Source organism: Leptomonas pyrrhocoris (assembly GCF_001293395.1).
Source record: "Leptomonas pyrrhocoris isolate H10 chromosome Unknown, whole genome shotgun sequence".
In the NCBI taxonomy this organism is placed as follows: domain Eukaryota; phylum Euglenozoa; class Kinetoplastea; order Trypanosomatida; family Trypanosomatidae; genus Leptomonas; species Leptomonas pyrrhocoris.
The window spans coordinates 1,021,783-1,048,377 of record NW_015438357.1 but is presented as its reverse complement, the minus strand read 5'-3'; the positions used below and the strand labels follow the sequence as shown (position 1 = coordinate 1,048,377).

The 26,595-nt window shown below is 53.8% G+C and overlaps 10 protein-coding genes across 14 annotated transcripts; all 10 read right to left on the bottom strand.

Moving 5' to 3' along the window:
* Window positions 1-439: 439 nt before the first annotated feature.
* ABB37_00322 (putative peroxisome targeting signal 1 receptor) lies at window positions 440-2,486 on the bottom strand (the record flags this gene model as incomplete). Its single annotated transcript, XM_015796484.1, has 1 exon — window positions 440-2,486. Exon 1 carries the CDS (start codon window positions 2,318-2,320, stop codon window positions 440-442), a length of 1,881 nt encoding a protein of 626 aa, XP_015664492.1. The 5' UTR covers window positions 2,321-2,486.
* Window positions 2,487-3,960: 1,474 nt separating this feature from the next.
* On the bottom strand, window positions 3,961-6,722 carry ABB37_00321 (putative threonyl-tRNA synthetase; the record flags this gene model as incomplete). Its single annotated transcript, XM_015796483.1, has 1 exon — window positions 3,961-6,722. The coding sequence occupies exon 1, from the start codon at window positions 6,331-6,333 to the stop codon at window positions 3,961-3,963; it is 2,373 nt and encodes a 790-aa protein (XP_015664491.1). The 5' UTR covers window positions 6,334-6,722.
* A 743-nt stretch (window positions 6,723-7,465) lies between these two features.
* On the bottom strand, window positions 7,466-8,178 carry ABB37_00320 (hypothetical protein; the record flags this gene model as incomplete). Its single annotated transcript, XM_015796482.1, has 1 exon — window positions 7,466-8,178. Exon 1 carries the CDS (start codon window positions 8,123-8,125, stop codon window positions 7,466-7,468), a length of 660 nt encoding a protein of 219 aa, XP_015664490.1. The 5' UTR covers window positions 8,126-8,178.
* A 1,172-nt stretch (window positions 8,179-9,350) lies between these two features.
* ABB37_00319 (hypothetical protein) lies at window positions 9,351-11,807 on the bottom strand (the record flags this gene model as incomplete). Its single annotated transcript, XM_015796481.1, has 1 exon — window positions 9,351-11,807. The coding sequence occupies exon 1, from the start codon at window positions 11,355-11,357 to the stop codon at window positions 9,351-9,353; it is 2,007 nt and encodes a 668-aa protein (XP_015664489.1). The 5' UTR covers window positions 11,358-11,807.
* Window positions 11,808-12,924: 1,117 nt separating this feature from the next.
* Window positions 12,925-14,631, bottom strand: ABB37_00318 (putative mitochondrial mitochondrial processing peptidase, beta subunit; the record flags this gene model as incomplete). Its single annotated transcript, XM_015796480.1, has 1 exon — window positions 12,925-14,631. Exon 1 carries the CDS (start codon window positions 14,392-14,394, stop codon window positions 12,925-12,927), a length of 1,470 nt encoding a protein of 489 aa, XP_015664488.1. The 5' UTR covers window positions 14,395-14,631.
* Window positions 14,632-15,749: 1,118 nt separating this feature from the next.
* On the bottom strand, window positions 15,750-16,322 carry ABB37_00317 (hypothetical protein; the record flags this gene model as incomplete). 3 transcript variants are annotated; one of them, XM_015796477.1, is made up of 1 exon in its annotated part: window positions 15,750-16,322. In XM_015796477.1, the coding sequence occupies exon 1, from the start codon at window positions 16,140-16,142 to the stop codon at window positions 15,750-15,752; it is 393 nt and encodes a 130-aa protein (XP_015664485.1). In that variant the 5' UTR covers window positions 16,143-16,322. The 3 variants fall into 3 exon arrangements, with proteins under 3 accessions (XP_015664485.1, XP_015664486.1, XP_015664487.1); XM_015796478.1 differs by having other exon boundaries at window positions 15,750-16,156; XM_015796479.1 differs by having other exon boundaries at window positions 15,750-16,155.
* Window positions 16,323-17,631: 1,309 nt separating this feature from the next.
* On the bottom strand, window positions 17,632-20,330 carry ABB37_00316 (hypothetical protein; the record flags this gene model as incomplete). Of its 2 annotated transcripts, none has more annotated exons than XM_015796475.1 (1): window positions 17,632-20,330. In XM_015796475.1, exon 1 carries the CDS (start codon window positions 19,186-19,188, stop codon window positions 17,632-17,634), a length of 1,557 nt encoding a protein of 518 aa, XP_015664483.1. In that variant the 5' UTR covers window positions 19,189-20,330. The 2 variants fall into 2 exon arrangements, with proteins under 2 accessions (XP_015664483.1, XP_015664484.1); XM_015796476.1 differs by having other exon boundaries at window positions 17,632-20,299.
* Window positions 20,331-20,949: 619 nt separating this feature from the next.
* Window positions 20,950-22,111, bottom strand: ABB37_00315 (hypothetical protein; the record flags this gene model as incomplete). 2 transcript variants are annotated; one of them, XM_015796473.1, is made up of 1 exon in its annotated part: window positions 20,950-22,111. In XM_015796473.1, exon 1 carries the CDS (start codon window positions 22,060-22,062, stop codon window positions 20,950-20,952), a length of 1,113 nt encoding a protein of 370 aa, XP_015664481.1. In that variant the 5' UTR covers window positions 22,063-22,111. The 2 variants fall into 2 exon arrangements, with proteins under 2 accessions (XP_015664481.1, XP_015664482.1); XM_015796474.1 differs by having other exon boundaries at window positions 20,950-22,107.
* Window positions 22,112-22,812: 701 nt separating this feature from the next.
* On the bottom strand, window positions 22,813-23,623 carry ABB37_00314 (putative mitochondrial hypothetical protein; the record flags this gene model as incomplete). The annotated part of the gene is made up of 1 exon (XM_015796472.1): window positions 22,813-23,623. Exon 1 carries the CDS (start codon window positions 23,500-23,502, stop codon window positions 22,813-22,815), a length of 690 nt encoding a protein of 229 aa, XP_015664480.1. The 5' UTR covers window positions 23,503-23,623.
* Window positions 23,624-24,301: 678 nt separating this feature from the next.
* On the bottom strand, window positions 24,302-26,017 carry ABB37_00313 (putative mitochondrial disulfide isomerase; the record flags this gene model as incomplete). Its single annotated transcript, XM_015796471.1, has 1 exon — window positions 24,302-26,017. Exon 1 carries the CDS (start codon window positions 25,952-25,954, stop codon window positions 24,302-24,304), a length of 1,653 nt encoding a protein of 550 aa, XP_015664479.1. The 5' UTR covers window positions 25,955-26,017.
* Window positions 26,018-26,595: the final 578 nt, after the last annotated feature.

Genomic DNA, 26,595 nt, shown 5'->3' with positions numbered 1-26,595 from the left:
CTCTTTATTTTTCACACTTCTCCTCCTTGTTATGCATTCTTGTGAATTTAGACAAGTGGAAACAGAATAGGGGTAAAATAGAAGACGCACTGATGTAAAAACACACAAAGCTAAGTGTAAACGGGTAATAAAGCATTGTTCTTTTCCTTCATCTGAAAGAAAGAAAAAAAAAGCAGCTCTCGACAACAACAACTGCCGTTCAGCAAATACAAAGGAGTGCAAGTGTTTTCCTTAATAATTATATTTTGATGACAATAAATAAACGCGCCTCACGTTGTCTCCTGTCATGCTGCGCCAGACGCAGCGACAGGAGCGTAACATATGAAGAGGAGACCACACCTCCTTGGACGCCAGGAGATTGTGCAGGAGGAGAAGGGGGGCAGCGCACCGCAGAGTACGGTAGCCCATTTTTCACCTTCGTACTTCTTCACGCCAGCTCTTACACGTGGCCCTCCAGCCCAAACTCCGTCACAAACGGCTGCAGATCTTCGTTGAAGGACACCGACACAAGGTCGTCGCGATCCATCAGGTTCAGCGCCATGCGCAGGAGATCCCACATACTTCGCGTGGCCATTCGCGATCCCTCCCCGCTCGGGTTGGTGCCACCTTGCTGCGTAGCGATCGCCTTCACAATCTGCCGGGCAGCCATGTTGTACTGCGACATGTTACTGTACGCCACCGCCATGTTGTACATGGCACGCACGTAGCCAGGGTTGATGTCGAGGGCATGATTGTAGGCCTCCAGCGCCTGCTCCGGATGGCCGCCGTTGGCCAGCGTGGCACCCAACTTGTTCCACATCTTGGCGTCGTCAGGGTGCAGCGTGACGGCCTTGCGGAAGCACTCCGCGGCGTCGTCGAACTCGTGTCCAACATTGTGCAGCACGCCGAGGTTCGTGAAGAGCTGCGGGTCACTCGGGTTCATCTCGATTGCCGCCACGTAGAGCGTACGGACCTCCCGCATGCGGGTCGGGTCAGCAAAAAAGAAGGTGTCCTGGATGTCCAGATCCGGATCGGCGCCGATGGAGATGGAGGCGAGCTGCTCGTACTCGGGGTGGTTCACCAGCCACGCCTTGAGGGAGTCCATGGCCGCGTCGGCGTTGCGCTCGTTCGTGTGCGACACGCTGAGGGCAGCGTGCACGTCGAGGTTGCGCGGGTTGAGCTTGCGGGCGTTGTTGAGGGCGATGATGGCCAGGCCGTCCTTCTCGTTCTCCGCCTGCGTTGTCCCGAGCAGCTGCCACGCCTTTTCGTTGCTGTTGTCCTTCTGGCACACCGCCTCGAAAGCCAGGGCGGCCTCGGCGAGATTGCCCAGCTGCAGCATCTCCATGCCCTCCTCAAAGGGCGTGTCGCGGAACATGTACGGGTTGTTGGGCTCGAAGGGGTAGTCGGTGTTGTTGGCGGCCTTCTGCAGGCGCTCCTGCATCTCCGCGTACTCCTGTGCCCAGTCCTCGACGTCGTTTTCCGCCATGTCCATCTCCTGCACGTAGGCGTCCTCGCCAACGTCTGCCGCCGGCGCATTTGGGATGACGCCCTGCGGGGCAGGCTGAAACACCTCAGGTGGCATGTTGAGACCCTCTGACGCGGCTAAGTTTTGCAGGTACGCCGCATCCTCGGGGACGGCGACCTCCGGGCCGGGGCCCTGCACCAACTCTCCCTTCTCCTCATCGATCAGCAACTCCTTGTTCTTCACCTGGTCCATGAACTTGTAGAACTCGCTATCCTTCATCCGCTCCTCCACGGTTTGGTTCTCGGTCCCGGGTGCGGTGAAGGTCTGCACCTGCGAGTAATCCGTGCTCCACTGCTGCTGGCTGAGCTGGTCCGCCCACGCGCTGTCCTGCGAGGCTGGGGCGAGGTTCACGGGGGTCTGCTGCTGCTGCTTCGGCTGCAAGGCGGAGAGGGTGGACGACGGTTGGTACTGCGTACGCGGCATCATCATGCCGAAGCCCATATTGGCCGCCATCATGCCTTGACTCATCATGGTCGCGTTCATCATGGCGGCCTGTTGTTGCTGCTGCTGCATGCCCATAAACTGCTGCTGCTGAGGGGCCGCCATGGCGAAAGCCTGTCCTGGGGAAGCAACACCCTGGTGCTGCTGGAAGGCCTGCTCCATTTCGTGTTGCTGACGCATGGCGTGCATGGCCTGCTGCTGCTGGAAGTTCTGCGCCCACTGCGCCGCCATCATTGGGTCTGCCCCGGCGAGCTGCGCGTTGGCCATGAGGGCGTCCTGCTCCGACATGACCCCTGCCATGGGGATGCCGCCGTGCATCATGCCGGCATCCTTGGAGAACTGGTGCCCCAGCTGCATACCAGCATTGCAGTCCATTACGTTCGTCAAAAGGTGTTGTTTGGTGAGTGGACAATATGCGTCGTGGCTTCTGTGTTTTTCTTTGGTGTACGTGATATTAGGATTTTCTCTGCCGTTTTTCGTTTGAGGTTATCTCGTTCGTTCTCGGCGGATCGCTCTTCAAGTTGACAAAAAAAAAGGCACTGCGTGAAGAAGACAAAAGTGCAAAGAAATCCGTCCCGCGAAAACCGTGAGAATAAGGGAAAAAAAGAATTAGAGACATCAACGAGTTGTGGCATGCATCAACAATGAAGGGTATAAGACCTCTTCCAATGAAGGAAAAAATACGCTGCATCTTTCATTTGATTTGCGCGTACTGTGAAGAAAGAGTTGTTTTCGTGCCGCGAGCGATGAGGCACGGACCGTCACGCGGATACACTTTTTGAGTTCTTCTTGCAGATATATATATCTGTGTTTCTGTTGTTACTTTTGCTGTTGTTATGATTTAGGTGTTAATTACCAAGAAGCCAGAGTGAGAAAAACTTAAGAGGAGTTCAACAACAGTGGTTCTCTCTCTCTTTCTCGGGAAACAAAAGTTCACCACTTTTTCTTTGTTTACGGCGCTTTAAAATCGTAAGTCAGGAAACAACAGTCTGAAGGATGCATCTGTCTGCCCTGCCGAGAAGACGAGACAAACAGAGACGAAAAGACAGAAAAGAAAAAGCGGTGAACAGAAAAAAAAGAAACAGCATTCAATCCTTCGATACAGACTCCGCGCACTACAACTGAAATCCTCGACATTAACAGAACAGCGTAAAATCACTTGGAATTAATCAGCACGAAAAAATAATAATAATAATCATAATCATAAGGGTTTCTTTTTAAGACTAGAAAATGCGAGCCACGGGAAAGCCGCACAGACAAACGAGCTAGCAAGAATTTGATCGTTTTGTTTGACGTTCTCCTCCAGTCGCGACAAAATTCAACAAGAAAAAAAAAGTAAGAGAAGTTGTCAAGCAAACGCTCTCAGGAATGTAGAAGAGGCAAGCACTGCGCTTCTGCTTCTTTTTCTTTCCACTGCCAACTCAGTTACTGCAAAACAACAAAAAAAAAATAAGAGAAATGAGTCGCTACGATGCTGAGACTTCCTCCTATTATTTTTTTACGCGATTCCTCGTTCTATTAAACTGATCATATTTTGTGTTGGTACGCGTCTGCGTGTGTGTGCGTGTGTGCCTGTCTGTCTGTCTGTCTGTCTGTCTGTTTGCATTGTGTTTTGGTGCACCTCCTTCATTGTCCTTCGCGGGTTTTCCTCGCCCCTTAATCATTTCCCTTTTTTGTATTCTGTACGGTTCATGCGGTGAACGCGTTGCCATGCAAGAGAAAGGAGAAAGGGAAAAACAAAAAGAGAGAGACACTGCGCGCAAAGATGTGCTGCACGAGACACACCGAAGAAGGGGTAAGTGGTAAAGGAAAAAGAATTCAAGAAAAGAAACAAAGTGAGGGGAGTGCGTTGTAGCCGCCCTGCTTCTTCGTTGCGCAGGTGCGCGCAAACAAACACACTCTCACAATAGCGCGCCTCAACTTGAAATAATACTCAAACATGACCTTTCCATTTCCGCTTTCGCGTGTCGTTACGGCGGTTGCTTTTGTGCGTCTGCCCCTGACTACCTGCCTGCTTAGTACTCACGGCTGTTCGTGTCCGCCAGTTCCTTGAACCACTGCATCGCCTCCGCCAGCGTCTTGTTCCCCAAACGCTTCTCACCGCGGGCGCGGATGTTAACGCTGGAGGCCTCCATCTCCTGCTGGCCGACCACCAAAATGATATTGTAGCGCGCCGTCTCGGCGTTGCGGATCTTCTTGTCGAGGGTGGCCGCACCAGTGTCGACATCGGCGTGGAAGCCGGCGTCGTAGATCGTGTCGCGCACCTTCTGCGCGTACTCGTAGCACGGACCAGACACCGGCACCACCATCACCTGGCGAGGACTCATCCAGAACGGCCAGTCACCGCCGTAGTGCTCGCACAGAATGGCGATGGAGCGCTCCAGGGAGCCCATAATGGCACGGTGGATCATGACGGGGCGGGCCTGGTTCGGGTCGAGCTCCAGGTCGATGCCGAGGTCGTGCACCGCAGCCTCGTACGTGCCAGGCTTCGGCTTCGCGCTTGCCTCGCCAGTGCCAGCAGCACCTCTCGCGGCAGGGTCGGCGGCGTGCTTCGGCTTGTCTCTTGGGACGGCCTCCGCGGCCGCGCCGTCCTTCTCCGACGTGGGCAGGGTATACTTGAGACCGAAGCGGTTGGGCAAGTTGAAGTCTAGCTGGATCGTGGCGCACTGATGGCGGCGGCGCAGGGCGTCCTCGACGACGATGTCGATCTTGGGGCCGTAGAAGGCGCCATCCCCTGTGTTCTCCGTCCACCCCTCGCCGTCGTTCACCGGGCCCTTCCACGCGCCCGCGTCCTCCTCCCGCTCCGCCCTCTTCACAAGCGCCTTCAGTTTCTTCACCGCGTCTGGGCGGCCGTCGAAGTGGAAGGTCTGGCCGGGGTGCATCGGGTCCGGCAGCTGCTGCGGGATGCCGCAGAAGTTGTTCAGCGCGGTGCACAGCTGCGACTCCGCCTCGTCCCAGATAGCGTCCGAGCCGAGTTTGTTCTCGGGGCGGGTGGAGTGGCAGAAGAAGAACTTGAAGCCCATCACGCCGTACACGTCGCTAAGGAACTGCAGCGCCGCCTCGATCTCGTCCGTGACCTGGTCCATGCGGCAGAAGATGTGCGCATCGTCCTGCTGGAAGCGACGCACGCGGGTGAGGCCGGTGAGGGCGCCGCTCAGCTCGTTGCGGTGCAGCACGCCGAAGTCGGCGTAGCGGATCGGCAGCTCCTTGTAGGAGTGCTGCTGGGATGCGAACATGATGCAGTGGCCCGGGCAGTTCATCGGCTTCAGGCCGTACTCCTCCTTCTCGCACACAGTGCGGAACATGTTCTCTGCGTACTTCTCCCAGTGGCCCGACACCATCCACAGCTTGGACGAGTACATGTTGGGTGAGATCACCTCCTGAAAGCCGCGGCGGCGGTACTGTCGGCGCAGGTGCTCGACGATGGCGTTGTAGATGCGCGCGCCGTGCGGCAGCCAGAAGGCACTACCGGGCGATACCTCGTGGAAGTTGAAGAGCGCCTGCTGACGGCCAATGATGCGGTGGTCGCGCTTCGCAGCCTCCTCCTGGATCTTCTTCCACTCCGCCAGCATCGGGTTCTTCGGGAAGGAGATGCCGTAGACGCGCTGCAGCACCTCGTTCTCGGCCTTGCCCTCAAAGTAGGAAGACGAGTTTTTGGTGACGGCGAAGGCCTTCACACGGCCCGTGTCGGGGAGGTGGGGGCCGCGGCAGGGGTCGATGAGCATACCGCAGCGGTACACCGTGCAGGTCGCGCCGTCCTGCACCTTGCTGGCCAGAATCTTGCTCTTGAAGTCGGTGTAGTTGAAGAGGCGCAGCGCGTCCTCCTTGGGGACCTCGAGCCGCTGGTAGGGCATCTTCTGCTTCACCAGCTCCTGCATGGCGGTCTCGATGGCCTTATAGTCGGACTCCGAGACAGGGCGGTTTGTCATGCCCTCGTAGAAGAAGCCGCCCTCCTCCAGCGCGGGGCCGACAGACAGCTTCGTGTCCAAGATGCGCTCCATCGCGTAGCCGAGCACGTGCGCCGAGCTGTGCCAGAACACCTCCCGCGCCTCCTTGTCGTCCCAGTCGAGCAGCTCGAGATCGCAGTCGCCCTCGAAGGGGCGAGTCAAATCCCAGAGGTGGTCGTTGACGCGCGCCACGATGACTTTGTCCGGCAAGGAGTTGGACAGGCGCTTGGCGATGTCCAGAGGGCAGTTCACCCAGCTCTCCGCGTCCATCAGCTTGCCGTCTGGCAGGTGCACCTTGATGGGGGTCTTCATCGATTCATATTTGTTCTGTTGCTCTTGCCAGAGACGGTCAAAGATCTCGACACGGTGCTGCCAGAACTCGGGCTCGGGCAACGTCGCCAGATTCACGGTCGTCTCCGCGATCTTCTTCTTGCCTGACATGGTTGGCTTGGGCGAGGCAGCGAAAAGTGAGACGGTGCGGTGACACGCGAGCAGCGGGTTGCGGCTACGGTTGTTGTTGGGGTTCTCGATCGACGAAGAGTAGAAGCGAGACGCACAGGAGAGAGCGGGTGGCGTCGGACAGGCTACTCCGCAAAGGACGCGTAGTGACTTCAGTTTGAATAGGAGGGAAACCACCGAAAGGTGAACGGTTTGCTTCTATATCTATATATTCTTTTTTTTTTGGTGCTGTCTCGAAGAACCGCTAAGGAGAAAGAAAAGAGAGTGTGGGGAACACTAAACCGAAGTTCCCGTCGCTAAAGCTTGTCAGAGTCAATTATGATGAAAAACAAAAACAAAACGCGTTAACGAATAACAACGGAGAAAACCCTAAAAAAAGAAGGCATTTGTGTGATCGCGAAGAGAAGTATAACAAAAGGAAGGAAGGAAGGAAGAAGTCAGCGAAGCGCTATAAGAAAAAAAAAAGGAAGGAGCTCCCAAAAGCAGTACACTGGCCCTTTTTTGGCGAGTGGAACTCTTCTCTGCCGTGTGGTGCGTCCGTTGGCGGATAAAACCGCCCACGTGTGTGTGTGTGTGTGTGTGCGGAATCACGCAGTAATGTGCCTTGTCCACCAAGAAAAAGAAACGCCATTAAAGTCGTCGTGTGTATTGGAGTTGACAACCACGCTGCAACGAATCAACGTTGACGAGCCGCGCGCAAACACCTAGAACCGGCATCTCCGTAGTAGTGGAGACCTGGCGAAGACACACACACGCACACTCACGCAGCGAAAGAGGCGTAACTGGCAGACAAAAGGCAAGAGGGAGGTTCTTCCCTTGTATATAGATACATGATGCTTCACCGTCGCGATTAAGTAGCTTCGAGTAGACGCATTCGTGTGAAACGTAGATGAGATTCCCCCACCCCATCCCACCCCTTTGCATCGCTTAGCTCTGCGGGACGCAAAGGAGAATACTGTACAACGCACACATACACACGCATAGAAGCAAACGCCCGGGACCACTTCGCCTCGGCACCCACGCTTCAGCAAAATTACGAGTAGCAGTCTCATGGCTAAGACGCCGTCCATTGTGTTCTTCTTTTTTCTTTACTGACAAAGAACGACGGTTGTTTTCACTTATCCATGCGCCTCTTTGTCTTTTTGACAGCGGTTGCACCAGCCTTCTTCGCTGTCATCGCGGACTTGCGCTCCGACGGGCGCATCGCGGACACCTTTGCACTTTCCGGTAGTTTCTTTTTAGGAAGAGTCGCATCCTCCTTCGCATCTACGTCCTCGTGAGCGCGCTGCTGCCGCTTGCCTTTGCGCTGCTGTTGGGCTTGCATAGCCATGCGGCGGTACGCCTCGTTCATCGAGCGTTCCTCGTGTCGCGCCTCCACCTCCGCCGCACGGCGGGCCCGTCGCTTCCCCTCCGCCTCCTCGAGCAGCGAGTCCCACGTGAAGTCCTCCATGAAGCGCACCGTCCACAGTTGGCCGTAGCACCGCCGCTGACGCTTCACGTCCACGGGCTGACCGTTTTTGCACGCGGCGGCGTCTCGCGCGTCGTCGACCGAGGTGAACTCCATCCAGCCCTCTTTGTACTGCAGCGGCAACAGCGCACCGCCAGGACGGCGGGCCTTCTTGGGAAAAGGAATGAACTTCATGCGACGGATGTCACCGTGTTGATTGAAGTGCAGGCGAACTTCCTGCGGACGCATGTCACGTGGGACGGTATTGAAGTACAGTACCCCACGCTGCGTGGAGGGGGTGTAGCGCTCCTCCTTGAGCGAGTTCATTGTGTGTTGAACTGCTTGCGTGGTCGTCTCACCCACGGATATGTAGTACTTCTTTATAATTGGGAAGAGAAGAAAGAGAACGCGATGTGAGGCGAAAAGACAACGGGAAGTGCACCATAGAGTAGAGAGTAACATAAGGCATCGATCTTCAAAAAGCCCACAAAGTTTCGAGAAAGCAATGCCCCGAGAAAACAAAATCTGAAAACACGTGCAGTGCAGATGCAAAAAGGCAACAGAACACAAAAACAAAGACGAACAGAACAGTTCGTTACTCCATCCCTGGGAAGGTGTACACACTTTCTCTTTCGCTTCGCACCCTCCCGTTTCCTTCACGCTGTTACACATTCATGGATCCTTTGTTGTTGTTGTTGTCGTTGCTGGACTTTCATTGAGCAACACACAACTCAGTCTTTGCGTCACCCTTTCCGTTGTTCCTGTTTGTGTTGCTGTAGTTGAAGTTTTAAACGTAAACGCCGTCCGGAGGGCAGAGGTGCCAGTCATTGGATATCAGAAAAGCAAACATTAAACATATATATAGAAATTCACAGACGTAAAAAAAAATGGATGAAAGACGCAAAAAGAAAGAGAAAAAAACGGGTGGAGAAGAACACGCGTTATCCACGCACCGGTGAAGCAATCCGCAAGAGAGAAATACACGTGGCAGAGCAACAACAAGGAAAAACAAACAAACGCAATGCACCACTCACCGCTGACGTAACCAACACCACTACGCACTGGCAAGCACCGGCAAACGCAAAAGCGCAATGTGCATTGGGAAGGAAAAAAAGGAGGAGAAAAACAATAACGCGCGAGTGGCTCAGAAAACGAAAAAACCTCGAAACACGGGACAGGCTCCTGATTCACAGAAACGAGCCGATTTGGCCAAAGAAGATCGTACCACCTGCATTCGTCAACGTTGAAGCGGTTGAGCTTCACTCTACGTGAGACGAAGATCCAAACAACTCACAGCAATTAAAAAGCAACAAATATAAATTCCATGTAGGCATTGTATAATGAAGAGGGGACAACAGCGGCAACAGCGCAGAGGTATAATCGCAGGTTTACATTAGTTTTCTTGTCTTCAAAGCACCGTCCTCGTCAACTTTTCATTTCAAACATGCTACTTGTACGTAGTAGAACTGAGCTACCGGAAGATCTAAAACAAACAAAATGTTTTCTTTGTCACACACACACACACACATGCACACACCCATTTTTGCGTGTACTAATTTTTGTCCCCATGGGTTCGGTGGCTGGCGGGAGGGGTGGGCGACGGGCGAGACGGGTCTTGCATATGGTTGCTCCCGTCTTTGGTTCGACTCGACTGCGGCCGAGAGCGGGGCACCGCGGGCGCCATTGTGTTCGAACCCGTGGAGGACTCCAAGTACGACTTGACCAGGCTATCTGAGGACGCGATTCGCAGTTCGACGGGCACCGCGCCATGTGTGCGCATCGCTGATAGCGGTGGCCGAATCACATTGGACGTCGACGAGTGCAGCTTGTTTGTGGACTCTTGCGGCGGCGGAGTTGCGGCCGGGGTCGTGTTCGAGCTGTCTGAGAGGCGCTGCTTCGTTTTAATCCGCTTGCTCAGCTCCCCACTCAGCAGTTCCCCCAGCATGAGCTTCTTCACCGGTGACGGGGTGATGTCGTCGTAGTGCACCGGGGCGAGGTAGGCGAGGAAGACGGAGACACCCTCGTACACCGGCGGGGACTGTGGGGACATCGCTTTCCTTTGGGGCGAGCCCATCTTCAGCGCTTCGCTGTTCGCCACCCCCATCGCATTCTTCGCGCTGGACTTGACCTTGGACTGCCCCAGCTGCTGGTACTGGAAGACGATGTGCCACCGATCATGGTCGCTGGTGATGACGTGGATGTTCACGTGGAAGCAACGAGCAGCGGCGTTGAGGCACAGCTCGTCGCCCCACGTTCCCTGCTCGCGCATGAGGGAGAGGTAGTTGCGCCACTCCGCCTCTCCATCAAAGAGGATGGAGTAGTCATCGGAGTGGTAGGTCATGTACGCCACGGCGAGCGAGCGCAGCAAATAATGCAGGCGCGGCTGACCGAAGAGCTGGTTCGCCAGCGCACTGAAGAGACAGTTGCCGTCCGTCTTCTGCACGTTGCGGGAGATGTGCAGCCGATGGAGGCGAGCCTGCAGCCGCTTCTCGTTGTCCTCAATCTCCTTCTGCCGCGCCCGCTCCTCCAACGTTTGGGAGTCATTCACGCCAAACACGACGCCGTGCGCACCGTCGTTGGTGGCAGGGGTGCCACCGCCTTCGTTCACCTCGCGGTGCGCCGTCACCAGCTCGGCGTGGTTCACCTCCTTCTCGATCTTCGCCTGCCCCGCCAACACGTCTTCAGGGGTGTTGTACGTGCCGCAGGTGGGGCAGTAGCGCAGCCCGTCCGGGTCGCGGGCCATGTGGTGCAGCGCCGTGCATTGCGAACACGCCCAGTACCGGGGCTGCTTGCAGAAGTGGCAGCGGTCGCCGTCGAGTGTGTTAAGGGCGCCGCACTCGCGGCAGTTCCAGATACGGTGCAGCTCCCCATTTCGACACTTACTCGGCGGCGCTTTTGTCGAGAGCGCGTTCGGCGCGCCGATCGGGCAGGCGGCACCGCAGACGGGGCAGCGCACCGTACCAGGATTCACAAACCCGCATGCCTCGCACTCGCGGGCGAGGGCGGCGTTGAGAAAGGTGCACCGCGGGCAGCTCCACATGAACTTGGCACTCGTGATCGCCCCGACCGCGTCGCTCTTCCGCCCGATCGCGGAAATGCGGCGCTGCTCTTCCTTCTCCAGTCGCTGGCGAATCATCGAAGCGCTCATCACAAAGGAGGCCTGCTGGGGCTCGATTATCTCACCGTAGGTGCTGCACAGCGACTCCTCACCGAGCGACGCGGTCGACGCGCTGCGCTCCTCTTCATTGTCGTAAATCAGCTTCAAAAAGGCAGCATCGCTTTTGCGCCGCAGAGAAGTGTTAATGATGGGCAGCAGCAGCGACAGGTAAGAAATGCGGAAGCAGTTGAAGCAGAGGTAGATGCCACCCTGCAGGCGGAAGCGCAAAGAGCTCCCATGATTGCAGAGCCAGCAGGGGCGAGTGACAGTGGGTGAGGGGGTGGAAGCGGAAGGGGAAAGTGCGGCGGCTGCGGCGGCAGCAGACGGGGCGGCGGCGCCTTCTGTCGCTCTGAGCTTCTCCCGCTCCACCTTCCTGTCCAGCATCTCGTCTAACAACTCCATTAATATGAATTAAACAGAACCGAAAACCAGAGAGAATGAGGGAACAACAAAAAGGAGAAGAAAAAAAGAAATCAAACCTGGTTCAATGCTACGGGCACCGCGCCAGCAACGCAAGCAAAAAAAAAGGGTGGTCGGGCTCCAAGACCGCGGGCGGATTAACACCTTCCACGGCGATTCTACTTTTGCTGTAATTCTTCTTTGCAGTCCCTCACTCCTTTCCCACCGGTTTTTCCTTTCTTCACCGACTGTCGCCTCACAGCCTCCAGAGAAAAAAGGAGAGGTGTATTCCGCTTCGATTACAGCAATGAAACGAACAAAAAACAAGACGGATCAAAATATCTATCGAAGCAGTCCAAGGCGCAAAACACCAGAAATGTGAAAATCAAAATCTCCGGATAGAACGGATTTAGCCATCGGTGATGCGAGCACCGATAATGCTCTGCATAGGCTTGAAAATATCGTGAACAGTGAGAGAGAGAGATATGGGGAGAGGAAACGATAGAAGAAAAAGAAACATAGCATCTTCGCATGTCTGTCGCTGATGTATCCATGCATAAACACGCAACAAGAACTGCAAGTGGTGTTGAGTAGGTAAGAAGACTGCGTGCGAAGGTCGTGGAGAAGAAAAACAAACTGCAACGGTCGTCTTCTTCCTGTTGGCACGCAGTGCACTCCTGCAACCCAGCAACATCTTGCCCAAATGCTCATCGTTACTGCGAGTAACGGACCGCGAGCGAAACGCCAGGCCAGCAGAAAAAGGCGCTTTTCCTATCGGCGAAACAACAAGCAGCTGGCTCGAATCCGCGAATCAAAGGAATCCGTGTGCTTGGGCACCTCGCCTCTACACATGAGCCTCGGACAGCGTCAATGCACATCCCTCACCATTTGCGTTTTTTAATAATTATTGTTTTTTTTTTATCTGTGTGTATACCTTAATAGAACGTGGCATCCAGTGCGTGTTACCTAAGATTGTGTTCGAAAAAAAAAAAAGGCTGAACAACGAAACGAAGCGCCAGAAAGAAAAAAAAGAGGGGCAGGTGCTGAAATGAGAGAGTGCAGAGCAAGCCCTCGTCCCCACTCTTATTTTTTGCGCTCTTTCCTCGTCAGCCTTTTGAACGCCTAACATCTAACGATGTGCGCTCCCATCTCCCGTGCGCAACGCGGAAAACAAAAAACCCAGTCGAGCAGATGGAACAGGGGTCCCTCCTGAAGCGCACACACGTTTCCTAATTGGTTAAAAACTACGCGAGAAACAGCAAAACAAAAAAAGGAAGAGAAAAACAAGAAAAAGGTCGGCTACGAAAAGCGTCCCCTCACACCATAGAAGTCAGCTGCGCCTATTCCTAGAAAAAAAAAAGCGGAAACGAGAGAAAAAGGAGAGAAAAGAAGAAAAACTATAAATGGAGAACAAAGTCCGAAACAAGGTAGGCAGGCCAAGGAGTTTGGTGACTACGTTCTTTCCCAGCTGCGTTGATGGCAAGCACACCACGCTGACTTTCTTATACTTGCTCCACAATTCGTTGCCTTCTTCATCTCTTCGCTCTCCCATTTCCCCCCAGTTGCGTGGTTAATACCAGTACTTGTACGACCAATGCTGGGTCCAATCGTAGTTCGGGATGGCAGAGATGTAGCCCAGGTAGCTGTACACGGGCTTGCGGCCGTAGAAGTAGTGCTGAAGCACCTCCTGCACATTGGTGCCGGTGGTGTCGTCAATGCGGTCGTACATCTCCGTCAGCGGTACACGGCGGCCGTAGTGCAGCACCTGGCGACCAATGTCCTTCGCCGCGTTCGCGCTGCCGTCCATGTTGAAGAGCAGCTGCGCCTTCATGTTCACCTTCGCCTGCGCCAGTTCGTTGTCGTGCAGCATCTTCTGCGCAAAGCGGCACCACTCGGCGATCGTGTACTGCAGCACCTCGACGATGACACCGCCGTCGCCCGGACCGCCCTGCGCCTGGCGGCCGACGACGTACATGCCGCACAGCCCCACGTCCTTGTAGCTCTCCAGGAAGGGGTTCGCTATCTCGATCGACTTCTCGTTGAAGTGCGTATTGGTGGGAGTGGAGTGGTCCAGCGAGGAGAAGGTCTTCAGCACACGGTGCATGGCGTGCTGGCCGAGCTCGTGCTGGGAGCGGTGGAAGGAGCCGGGAATCTCGCAGGCGAGGGCGAGGGGGATGTTATCCTCGCACGCCGCCCCGCACGTCTCAAAGGCCCAGGCGACGTTCACGGTCTTGTAGCGAAGGTTCCACAAGCGGTACTCGCCGCCGACGTAGCGCGACTCCGGCATGGTGATGGTCTTCTGAGGGGCTGTCGCCACATCGCCGAAGTGGCTCTGCGCCGCCTTCTCGAGGGCGGTGTGGTCGACGCCGCCGCTGCCCACCACCACGACGCGGCTGCCGGCGAGGGTGCTGTCGCGGAACTGGCGCAGCTGGTCCGCCGTCACCTTCTTCACGCCCTCCTCGGTGCCGTAGAGGGGGGTGCCGACGCCGTAGGGTGTGCTGTCGAAGGCGCAGCGGTGCAGGTTGTCCATCACAATGTCGTCCGGCCGCTCCTCGAAGAGGCGCTGCTCCTCGTGCACCATCGCCCGCGCCTTCACGATGTCCTCATCCGCCAGGCGAGCATTACGCACCACATCGGCCAACAGGCCTACCGCGCGCGCGGTGTTCTCCTTTGTGACCTTCATGTAGAGGTAGGTGTGCTCGCGGCCCACGTTCACCTCCAGTTGACCACCGAGTTCCTCTACGGCCTTGGCGATCTGCGCACCGCTCTGGTTCGTCGTGCCGAGGAAGCCACACTTCTCCAGCACACGGGCGGTGCCGGCGGAGGCGGCGGGCTCGTAGCGGGAGCCAGAGTCCATCCAGACACCGACGGTCGCAATCTTGGAGAGCGGGTTCTCCTCGCATGCCACACGCACGCCGTTGCCGAGGGTGGACACGTTGGTAGGCGGCAGCTTGCTCAGGACCTCGCGGAACGCCGCCGAAGTGGCGTGGTTCGACGCGGGACGTGCGCGCTGCACCAGCGTAGAAAAGCTAACGGACATATTTCGCCGGAATTTGACTGAGTGTTGTGGTTATTCGACTCAAAAATAACGTGAAAAAGTGAAGAAGCAGAACTGAAGTGTTCCCTTCCAGTAATTGCAGAGAAGAAATATATATAGTAATACCAATATGTTGTGAAGTTGCTCCGAACTGTGAATGTTTGTCCTCTAAGAACAAAATGCAAAGCCACTTCTTAATAACTACGTTTTTTACACAGCTACTGCGCGTGTTTTCAAGCTTCACGGAGAAAATAAGAATCAAAAAAAAGAGAAAAGAAGAGATATACGTCGGGAAAAAAATATGAAAATAGGAAAGCTTTCAAACACAGAGAACCCCTCAGAACGGGTTGAACTCTGCAAAGCTGTCGGAAGCGCATCCGTGTGGCTTGCGTAAGAAGATTATCATGACATTGTTTTTTTTTTCTTTTCATACAAGATCCAAGACATATGCGTGCAAGCAACCATGAAGAGAACTGACGACGGTTGTGCGCAGCGGCACGAGTGGTGTAACTTTTTCCTTCGAGTAAGGGGAAACGCTATTTCTAAGCCAGTTGGGGTGTTGTCGCTGTCTTCTTTTGATTGATACAACACTACAATGCGAGCGAGTTCATGTCAGCAAGTCAACGTGAGCATGGAGGTGACGAGGCGCTTTGAGTGGGTAATGGAGAAAAACAAATTTCACCTTGTGAAGGTAATAGGTGTGTTGCATCGCAACCACGCACGCACAAACAGAGAAGCACCTGCTATTTTTTTTTGAATGGATTTGTTGGTGCTTGCCTTTCCTTCCTCATGATGAAAAAAACAAAGGCGCATCTGCAGCTCGACCGGCACACCAAGAAAGGAAGAAACGCTAACTTTCACTCCTTTAAGTGAAATAGAAATATAATTCTTTTTAAAACATGAGCAAAAATGGTAAATACTAAGTGATTAAGATTTTTGTTCCTTCTTGGGAAAGAAGAGCATGCTAGCAGTTACAATTCTTCTCTTCGCGTTGGAGTACCTTCACATACGTTCGCAAACAATGACGCACAACGAGAAAACGGAGAGAAGGAGAGAAAACTGCGTTCACGCTTTGACGCTAACAGCTTCGATGTCGGCTCCCCGAAAAGGAAAGACAAAAAGGAAGAGGAGTAAAGCAGTTCTGACAACCTTTTTGTTGGTGCTGTCAAAAAAAAAAAAGAAGAAGCAGTTTTTATTCTTCCATCGTTACGCACAGGAAACAGAGTCATTGAGCGCTGACGGAGAAAACGCATCCAACAGGAAAACGGCTTGTTTCCCTTCAACCAGAAGTCCGAGGGGAAAGGAGATTGAAGAGGGAAGCACGAAGCACGAAGGGCCAAAAGGTTTCGTTCGTAAAGCTAGTTTTCGCGCTTGTCGGCAGACTTCACCGGCTGCTTCTCCGGAAGCTTCTCAATGCCGACCGCAGTGCGGAAGATCACACCCACGTGAGACAAGTCGCAGAAGGGCGCGTTATCGGTGTGCTTGCAGCGGCACATCAAAAACTTCTTCGTGGTGTCCACCGTGAACTCCTTTGGCTGAATCGTCGTCTTTTGCTCCTCGTTGTAGGCGATGTGGCTGCCATCGCAGAACGGCTGCTTTTTGCTCAAACCGCAAGCGCACCAGTAATACTTCTTGCCGGCCTGGAGCTGCACGAAGCACGGCGTTTTGTTCGGGATGGCAACAATTCGCCGCGGGTTCTTCGGGTCCACCTTCGTCTTCCACGAAGCAGCCAGCAGACGGCAAGCGCGCATTTTTTTTTTTTGCTCAGAGGTGTTATATATGTTTAGACAGGTAATGTGGCGAAAAAGAACGTAAGGAGGACGATGCGAGCGGTGAGGGTGTTTAATGGATGTCGTGATCCAAACAAACAAACAAACGCAAGAAGCAAAGGTGGATGTCCGGTAACCGCAATGGAGGAGGAAACGTTGTCTGCACGTGCGTGTCCAAGGAAAGAAAGGAAGAGAAACAAAAGAGACGAGCACATGGAGACAGAAACAAAAGGCTGCTTTATATATACGTCACACACGAGTTTGTGCTTACTGATCATGTTGACGGGTTTCGTGTTCTTTTTTATTGTCTTTGAATGCAGAGCCACAAAGACAAAGAAGGCCTCATAAATGCCGGTCATTCTTTTCTTTTGCAATAAAGGGAAAATGAGATCTTATTGACGACAGGGGGACCCAGCGGTTCTGCTACTTCGAACCGGGCGCACAGCAATAATAATAATAGAAAAAAATGAGAGACATGTATGGGTAAAGCGTAAAAACCAAGAAGAAAAACACGCGTAAGTACCGATGAGAGCAACAAGGACAGTCAAGAAATAATAACAACAAAAAGAAAAAAAGAATTCCCAAACGAGCATGTTCAAGAGCAGGTTATACACACGAAGGTTACTTTTGGTCTGTGATGCAAAAAAAAAGAACGAAAACAATATAGCTGTATTTAACCAAATTTCGGCTTTTTATCCGATTTCTCTACATGGTGCGTGTGGTTAGTAGAAACAGTTAGAAGAAGAGCGACAATACAATGCGTCTCAATTTGAAAGCTTTGGCACAGTTCTTCTGTTATACTTGCAAAGAGAGAGTCCACAGCTCCGGTGTATATAAATGCATGTGGAAAGCCCTTCCCCATCTCTCTTTTCAAGCTCTGGCGAAAAAAAAAAAGATAAAAACTGGAGTTAAGGGATCGGGAGAGCACGATGTGCGCATTGCTACCGTCTCTTGATGCCACAGCACGATTGCTCAAGACTCAAAAGAAATTAAATATCCAAAACACCAAAGGGGGAAGCAAAGGAAAGAGAGCATCCCTTCGCACTTGGATGTTCACCGCGTGAGGCTGTGGATTGCTAACAAAAGAGCGTCAATCCAAAGCGTCTTGCAACTTACTCTAACTTTCAAGTTTCCTCTATTTCTCCCCTCGTGAGAAACAGATTTCCACCTGCTCTTTGGCTGCCCGCAAAAGTTAGCTCCTTTTTCTTACTGTTGCGCTGCGTCTTGCGTCATCTCATTTTTTTTATCCCTCGCCTCGCCTCGCCTACGCCCCAGATATATTTTACCTCTTTTTTAAAGCGTCTACAGTTTTCGCTCAAACAGAGGACGAGAGGAACGGCAAAAAGACGATAAAAAAGAAAAGAAGGAGAGGGGGTGACCTGACGTGTGCGAACGTCGGGAAAGACAAGGGAAGCACACGAAATGGCAAGCCCGCATAGGGCTCGCGTGAGTGTCTCATGCATCGCGCAGTTCAAAGCGGCTCTCCTCTCTTCTGGCCACTCTTAATGGTACGCTCGTCCTTGCGAATGGAAAAGGCAGCCGCCAGCTTGTCACGCCTAAAAGCAGCCATTCCGTCTTGCCTGTTCTTCATAATTGCATCCCGATCCTTCTTCTCGCTTGCTGACAGGTCCTTGATAAGATTCTTCCGCTCCTTTATGAACCTCTTCTTCTCGCTGTCGTCGAGCAGCTCCATGAAGGCGACGACATCTGCGTCGTACTCGTGCGCCTCCACGCATCCCGGCATCGCTGTCGCGAGGTCGGTTGTGGTGCCCTCGAGGGTCGCACCCCCAGACGGTGTTCGGACAGGCGTGCTCGCATCGGCCATATTCAACGGATCCTCGTGCGATTGGCTGTGCGCGTGTGTGCCACGGTGAGGCTTGAACACGTTCTGGACCGCCGAAAAGAAGGAGTGGGTGCTCTTTTTCCTACTCGCGCTCGGGTCGTCCGTCTCGGAGGAGTTCCCGGGGTCGGAGCCGGCGTGGGCGACCGCGGAGGTGGTGGGAGTGGCGCCACCCTGCGCATCCCCCTCCTGTTGGTCCGCCGCAGGGGGGTCGCCGCCGGCCTGCGGCGTGCACAGGCAGTTCACCGTCTCGCCGTTTTCATCGATGTACTGATACACGCACGTCCCTGGCGGTAGATCAGCCGCCGCAACAGCAGCACCGGTGGCATCGGCCGCCTCGTCACCAGCGTCGCCGTCGCCCTCCACGCGTGCGCGCTGCGGCAGGGCGTACACGGCGTCGTGCATCGACTCCCGCAGCTCCTGCGTGTAGTAAAAGGTGTCCCCGTTCTCATCTGTGTAGCAGTAGTACTGCGTCTCCTCCTCCGGCACCGCCTCGACTGGGGAGTCACCCGAGACGTAGGCGTCCAGGTTCGCGTCGCCGCCCGCGCCGTCCAGCTGCGGGTTCAGCGGACTCATCGTGTGCTCAAGCGAGAGGGGCACCTCCTCCGCTGCGTCGGGACCGGGGTAGGCGGTGACCGACATTGCCTGCCCCTCCTCCGTCTGCGGTGTGTGGCGCTCCTCGCCGCCGCCGTCGTTGCTGCCGTGCCGGTTGGAGCGACGGCCCGGGGTGAGGGGGAGTTTGTCGCGTATCCGCGCCATAAGGTTCCTGCCACCGGAGAAGGTGCGGCCGTGGTGGCGCTTGGCGGACGTCGTGGCCTCGTCGGTGCCGTGGTGAAGGTGCGTGACGGGGCAGCAAACACTGCTGCCACGAGGAAAGCCGCATGCCTTGCAGATGTCGGTGCACTTGTAGGCGCTGCCCAGCATGTGGTCCTCGAAGTCGTCGTCGCGGGAGACGGTGGCGTGGTGGCTACTTCCGCCGCCGCCTGCGGCACGGGCACTGGCGCCCTCGCTACGTGGCGTGATACCGTCGGCATTGGAGGGGCTGTGCTTGAAGAAGTTTCGAATCGCACCCATCTTCTTTGATTGGTGACCGGACGAGGAGCCACCACCGGTTTCGAGGACATCCGTCTTGGGCCTCTCCAGCTCGTCGTTCCCGCTGTTGGCGGTTTCGAAGGGTGCGTCTGACATGATGTCAACTACGACACTAATTATTTCTAAGAGAAAAAAAGGAGGGAAAACTACTTGGCGTATTATTATTATTTCTTTCCTTTTAAGAGGCAGGGGAAATCAGCCTTCCGGAGTGGCTTAGTTGATGAGCGAAAAGGGATTTTCCTTTCCTTTTTTAGCGTAGTAAATGGGCAGGAAAAACAAACAAACGTAAGAGCGAAAGGAAAGATGCCGCCAACGCAACAACAACAAAAAAAAATACACGTAATAATAGCGTAGTAACAAAAAAACAACAACAAAAACAACAACCAAAGGAGAGAACTGCTGTACGAAGCAGCGGCGCCAATCCTGACGAAAGATAAGCGTCTTGTTAGCTACGGATGCTTCCGTTGTGCGATTGTGTGCCACGAAGATACGCGACGGGGACAGTGGAAGCAAACAACAACAACAGAAAAAAAAATCAGAGGGAAAGGTGGTGGGTCGCCTTCGACAAGACACTCTCACGGAAACAGAAATAAAAAGGTTAACCGAGAAGAGAAATCCGGAAAAAAAAAGAACGCGAGAACAAAACAGACAGAGGAATTGCTTTCAGCCTGTAAAGCCAGTATTTCACTCTTTTGGAAGGAAAACAAGGAAGAGAAGCAAACCCCCTCGTTAACGAACGAGGATTGGAAAAAAGAAAAAAAAAAGAACGGAGGGTTTATAAGGAACGGAAACCTTTTGTTTCTATTATTGTTATTCTCCTCTTCACGATCGAAAACCCTCTTTACCGCGATGCGCGAATTCACCGTCTTAATTCACGCTTTGTTTTGCTTTTGTTGTTGTTGTCGTTGTTGACGTTTTTGAAGTGGAATTGAGGAGGAGAGAAAGATGACAACAAGGAAAAAAGGCAGTTTGTGTCGTGAACGTGAAAGAGTCTCGCTGCTGAAAGAAGAAGAAAGGGGGCTTTGAAAAGTAGCAAAAACTGTGTTTTGTGAAAGTACTAATAGAAGTCGTATGTGCGTCAGAGAAGTCACGAAGCAAGAAAAGTCAAACAGCGTAGCACATGTATGTACGTGTGAATAAGAAGTTATATATATTTGCAAACCGAACCTATTATTGGGTTCTTTGATTTACTTTTCAGTTCGCTGCTGTGCGGTTCCCAACGAAATTGGATTGAGGCTCATCGGAAAAAAAAAAACGGTGAGAGGACGAGAGGAAACCATCGAGACGATAAGAGCCTACATGACACATCCAGGTGCAAATATTGATTTGTTCCGCTAGCAGCGACTCGTGATCTAGAAGAGTTTAGCAAAGAGAGTACTCTAACATGGCGCTGTAATTGCGGTAGGCAAGAATAGCACGACGAAAAGGTCGAAGAAAGCTTTCCCCGACTTCCACTGAGGATGCTTTAAGTGGTGCGTTCCTTTTTGTGGCAAAAGGAAACGGAACTCAAAACCAAAGGGTGGCAATCCATCCTGGGGTTTTCTCTTCATTTTCTGACTGTTGGCCGGCTTGTTTGCTTGCCGTATTGCGCTACCATCTTCGAAAGGAAAAGGAAAAAAAACTCAGTGGCGAAAACGTGGAAAAGGGTGAGTCTAAGTTCTATGCATGTGCGAGTCTATGGGTTCATAGTATCTATGCGGGGCGTTGGAGCAAAAAAAAAAAAAACGGGGCACGTTTCAACGATGATGAACGCAGGCGCTGCGGCAGCGACGGAGGCGGTGGTTTGTCGCCGAGAGGAAAAAAACGAAAGCGTACTTCTCCTTCAACTCCTTGTGGGTACGATCCACTTCCTTGGCATCAGCACCCTTGTCCATAAAGGCTGTTGCTTGTTAGAAGGCCATCACCACCACCCGCACCACCACGTCTCACCTGCGCAACGCTGAGTGGCGCGTAATCGACTTGATGCACGCGTGTCGTCACGCCTCTCCTATCGCTCCTTCCCGTGTGCAGACCGACACGCTCGCTACCCTCCGCTTCAAAGATGCTGAAGTGCTGACGAGTTGCCTCGCAGTTCTGTGGAGCAGGACGCCGCAGTGGGACGTAGAGCGAGTCGAACGGCCCTTCGACGTCGACGAAGGCGGCTGGCCCGCTGAGGTGTGTTACCGTGGCGCGGGAACCGGATGAAGGTGCGGTGGATACGGAGGGCCGGGCGTACACTGGCACCTCCGTCTGGTCCGTCGCCCCTGGCCCACACAAGGAGCTTTGTGACGACCCCTGGGTGCAGCCGTGGGGCGCGTTCTTCGCCGACGCTCGAGAAGCTCGAATGGCATTTGCCCTCTCCTCCGTTCCCTTGCATTCAGCAGGAAGATTCGTGCGGTCGCGGAGATAAGAAGGAAAAGAAGCGCAGTTACCGCAGAAACTTGACGGGTGGCTGCTCTGGTAGGAAGGGGCTGCCGTGCACACGCCTCGCGCAGGCGTGTTCTCGGAAGGGTAGGTGCTGCGAGCAGCACGAGTCGGCGCAACAGACGCGCAGGAAGTTGCGCCAACGGCGGCGTTTGCCGATTTCGCGATGGAGGAGAGAGAAGAAGAAGCAGAAACGGACGTGCGGGTGGTGCGTTGACCACTCTGCTGTTCTCGCTGCTGCGCCTGCTGTCGTTCATGGCGGAGGGCCGCTGCGACACCGGCAGCTACGAGAGTTTCCGCCTCCGCTCGGTCAGAGCTCGTGCGGGTTAAACCGGGGGAGAAGCTGGGGGCCGTTGCTTGGTGGTAGCCTCGTCGCTTGCTGCCCTTGTTGGTGTGATCCATCTCGGGCGAGTTGTCCGCCGACACACCTCGTAAAGTCGAAGGTGTCGGTCTGGTACTCGCAGAGAAGAAAGAGGTCGTTGTGTTGAACGATTCCTCGGCGGGGGCGGCTCGCGGACCAAACCGCACCCACGTTGGATTCTCTTTCAGGCGGTAGACGTTGAACATCTCTCCTGCTGAAGCTTTTGTAGAGCTATTTACCGGCACTGGACTAGCTGGTGTTTAAATGGGTGGAGGCGGTAGAAGGAAAGAGGGAAAGAGGTCCAGGTGGGTGGCGAATAAGTAGGTGATACGAGAAGAAAAGAAAAACAGAAAAGACTTCCGTTGCCAGCTTCAATAGCTGTAGGTGAAGCTTGACAGCAGTGCCGTGATGGGTGCTCGCATCGCAACCTTTTGCGCGGTCGTTAGCCGGTATAAACTTCTCATTGGTTGGAGAACATTCAAAAAAAAAAAATGCTTAAAAGGACAATAGACCCGTCTTTTCAAACCCGCTTTGAAACGAAGAAGGAAGAAATAAAAGCACGCGCTTCTGCGCTGCAGCCTTCCCGTTGCCGCTTGCATGTTTCGCACCCGCCCTACAGAAAAGATAGGTGCTTGAGGCATTTTTGTTGTTGTAAATAAACCCATATAGAGGAGGCAACAGTATCTGGAAACGCTCACAGGTCTCAATTAATGATACGAGTCGGAATCAATAGCGGTCAGCGTCACGGCAACGCTGCAGTACAAGAAAAAAAAAAAGAAGAGAAAGCAAGTATATGTGATGTGAAACAGCGAAACCTTGTCTGCTGTCATAAATAAGCAAGAGTGACGTTCGTTTGTTTGGTAGTTTGCTTTTAAAGAGAACATCATTTTACGAAAGCAACAAAACTTGAACTGCGGCGGCGTGAACAGAACAGCAAATGAAGAGCCATAACGGCATTAGGAGATGGCACGCGCAGCCGAGCGGCGCGCAATCGGCCGAGCGTTGCTACCATCGCCGCCAGACCTCGGAGAGTCAGCAGAGGAGCTTCCACCTCCACCATTGTTGCTGCTGCGTCCCGCCGCGGCGGCCCCGGCGGATGCAGAGCCGTGCGACTGCTTCTTTTTGAGGGAGAAAGACATGGCACAGGCACACGACTGATCCACCAGTTCATTCCCAACGACCACGAAGGCAGACCCCTTCAGCTCGCTGTGGAAGTCTAAGGTGGCCTTGTCCAGCTTCGACACACTCAGCGTGTCCACGACGACTCGAGGGGAGGGCTGTGCACCAGTGAAGGCCTCCTCCCCCGTGGGCGACACGGCATCTGCCTCCGTAATCATCACATCCTCGTCCTTGACGAATTGTGACGCCGGTTCAAAAGAGAACTTGTACAGGTATCCGTGGCAGCCGCCGGAATCGATAGCCAGCCGCAGGTACCGGGCGTCGTTCGCGAAGCCTTCCTCTCTATTCTTCTTGTTGATTTGCTCCCACGTCCGCGGAGTCACAGTGAAGTTCTTGCCGTAGAAGTCTGGCAGTGGTCTTTTTACATCGGCGGCGGTGCCCAGTGTGTGGGTCGTGGACGACGTGGCAGTTGCAGCAGACGCCGTGGCAGACGCTGTGCACCACCGGCGAAGAGTGAGTCGAAACATACGTTGCCCACGATTAGAGTTGTGTTGTACGTTTTTCCTCTTTTCCTTTTTCCGATGGTCGGGAGCGTGAAAGCAGAAATGCAATAAGCAGAAGTAAATAGTCACGGTGTATTCGAATACTACGATAGTTTTTTTTTGGTTTTTGAGGTGACCACGGAAGATGAGCGGAAAAGGGTAGAAGTAGTGTGCAGGTATGGGTATCGGTGCACATTGGGTGAGCGCCACAGAAAGGGGAGGAGGGAGAGAGAGAGTGTGTGTGTGCGAGACAGAAAAAGGACACGGCATTCATTTCTCCGTCTGTCGGCGCGTGGGTTTTGGTATCGAAGGCTGTTGACATTCGAACACTTACACACACAAACACTCACACGTCTGTGAACCTGCCTCGGCGACCTGCCAAAGCGGCGATGAGAGACTGTTCGAGAACATATTTGAGACATGAAGGAAAAGAAAAAGGGAATCACGCAAGAGACACAATAACTGTCTCTCCCTTTCGAAAGGAATACGTCCTCAAAAAGGAGAGCAGTTTGTGGAAGGGGTAGACCCCCGATTCTCAGAAAAACTAAAAAGATTGCGTGATGAGAGAGAGGGAGAAGGTAAACCGGCGAATTGGATTATTTTCACGAGCAAATACTTCCGCGATACGTTCAACGCAGGCCAAAAAAACGATATCAACCTCCTTCTGTCTCTTGTTTTCCTTCGTTTTTTTTTTTGGGGGGGGAGGTGCAGTGCTAAATGTTTTTGTGTTTTTGCTGTTCCTGATGTTGTTATTACCGACACGAGCAAATAGAGGATGAAGCGCTTACTCGGTTTTGAGCTTAGGCTGCTGTTGCTGCTTCTGGTGCTCCGTGTACCTCTCCGACATCGGCTCCGCGACGATGGCGAGGAACATGAGAAAGCAGAAGAAACCCAGAACCATCACCACAATGTCAAAAACAAAGTCCTCGTAGTTCAGCACTTCGTATAGAAAAGAAAATCCAGGGTAGTGAGAGAGAAACTCTGCAAAGCGGCCCGCCAACGACAGCTTCTCCGCCTTGTAGACGTCCGCCAGCACATCGCGGGCGAACTGTTGAATGAGCTGCTGTTGCTCCCCGCCAATGCGCCACGGCGTGTCCAGCTTGATCTCCTCGAAGCGCGGGACGCGGGTGCGCATCTTGTAAAAGCGATCCCGCTTTGTGTCGATGATCACAATCGCAGGCAAGTCTTCCACCTCTACTGCGTAGTGCGTCCGCCACACCTCGTAGTTCACTGCATCAATGAAGGCCCACGACACCCGCGGGGCGTTGATCTCCGCGTCAACGGAGACGTCGCCGCCGTTCTGCTGCTCCAATACGATGTTCTCCACCTGCGTGATCTCGCGCAGCACAGGCACGAACTTCTCATCACTCGCGTCAATCGGGTCGGGGGACAGAATGACACCGAGGTAGTTCTTTGGCATGTGCGTCAGGGTGTCGAACATCGCCGCAGCGGCGTCCTCGACGGCGTGGAAGCCGTGTAGAGCGAGAAAGTACTCCAACTTGGTGCTCATGGCAAGCGCGTCGCTCGTTGGGCTGTCCTTCCGCTTCTCCACCCACACCCCCGTGAAGCACTTCGGTGTGCGGTAGCGGTCCGTGTAGACGACCAGCGCCTCGCCGTCCGGCCCGTTTGCCTTGCCAGCCGCCACGCACGCCTTGGCGACCGCGACGACGGCGCCGTACGCGCCGCTGGCGTGGTCGGCCCAGTCCTCCGCCTGCGTTGCTTCGTAGATGACGGAGAAGCGGATGTTGCCGACAGAGGCAGCACCGTCCACCGCTTGGCTCCACGGCGCAGCACGCTGATTCTCTGGCCGGCTAGGCGACGTGCGTGGCACGTAGATGTAGCACGGCACGCGAAGGCTGCCGCTCGCCGCCTCCACCTCGTTAAATCGAGTGACGTCCGTCACGTCTTCGGAAAAGCTGCCTGTGTCGAGTGCGCGCTGCAAATACGCGGAAAACTGCATGAACGCCTCCTGTGTGTTGGCGCCTTCGTACGTGTGCCACTGCCTCCCTTTGCCGGTGGTGTACACCAGGAGGGGGAACTTGTTCACCTGGAAGTACTCCAGCACCTTGCGGTTCTTCTGCACATCGCACACAGCAAAGGAGCTGTGCGGGATGCCGAGCAGGTCGAGTTGCGTGCTGGCGTTGATGAAGCCCGGCAGGAGGGTCTTGCAATGCGGGCACCACGGCGAGTAGAAGACCGCCAAGAACGCGCGGGTGGTGGTGGACTTCTTTGGGAACAGGTAGCCTTCGAAGGTAGTGTCGCTGAGCGTAATCATGGAGTCTGGCAGCGTGTAGACGGTGGACGAGCCGTCGGAGAACAGCTCCAACGTTTCCTTCGCATCGGCCGCCTCTTCGCTGCCACGCGCAGAGGAGCACGAGAGGACCGCCACGACGACGAAAAGCGCCGCCAGCACCCGCCGCGAAGCGAATTGAGTCATCGGCAATGGAGAGTAGATGTAGAAGCCCCCCAAAACAATAAAAGGAAGCGATATGTCGTACCTGAAATGCATCGGCGTCACGCAAGTGAGCGTATTTGAGAAACAGATTGGCGCAGATGAAAGATGAGACAGACGCGGAGGAAAAAAAAAAACATAAAATAAGTGGTGGGAGTTGGGCCAGAGCGAGTGATAGAGAGTCAAAAGGCGCCGCACGCCCGCTGCACGGTATCAACCATGATAGTTGCACAGCCCATTATTAATCGCTTGAACCAACCACCTTTCGACCTTTTTCTTTTTGATAGGGGAACCACTAGGTTTAGAGAGAAAAGCCACTATCAGGAAACATAAATTGAAGGGTGCAAACCCAGCATGAAGCAATGTAGCAATGGAGTAACTTCATCAAATTAAAACAAACCAAAACAAACGTATTATACAGTGCAAAGAAATAAAAAGTGGCGTCACGTGAGAAGATGTTGACGCGGTCAGTTCCAACGAAGTAAAGCAAAAAAAGGAGGTGCAGCAGAAAACTAATTGTACATGAAAAAACACACTTTTCCACACTGCTTGTGTGAGTGTTTCTATTATGAATATATATATATATATATATATATATATAGAGAGAGAGAGAGAGAGAGACGACC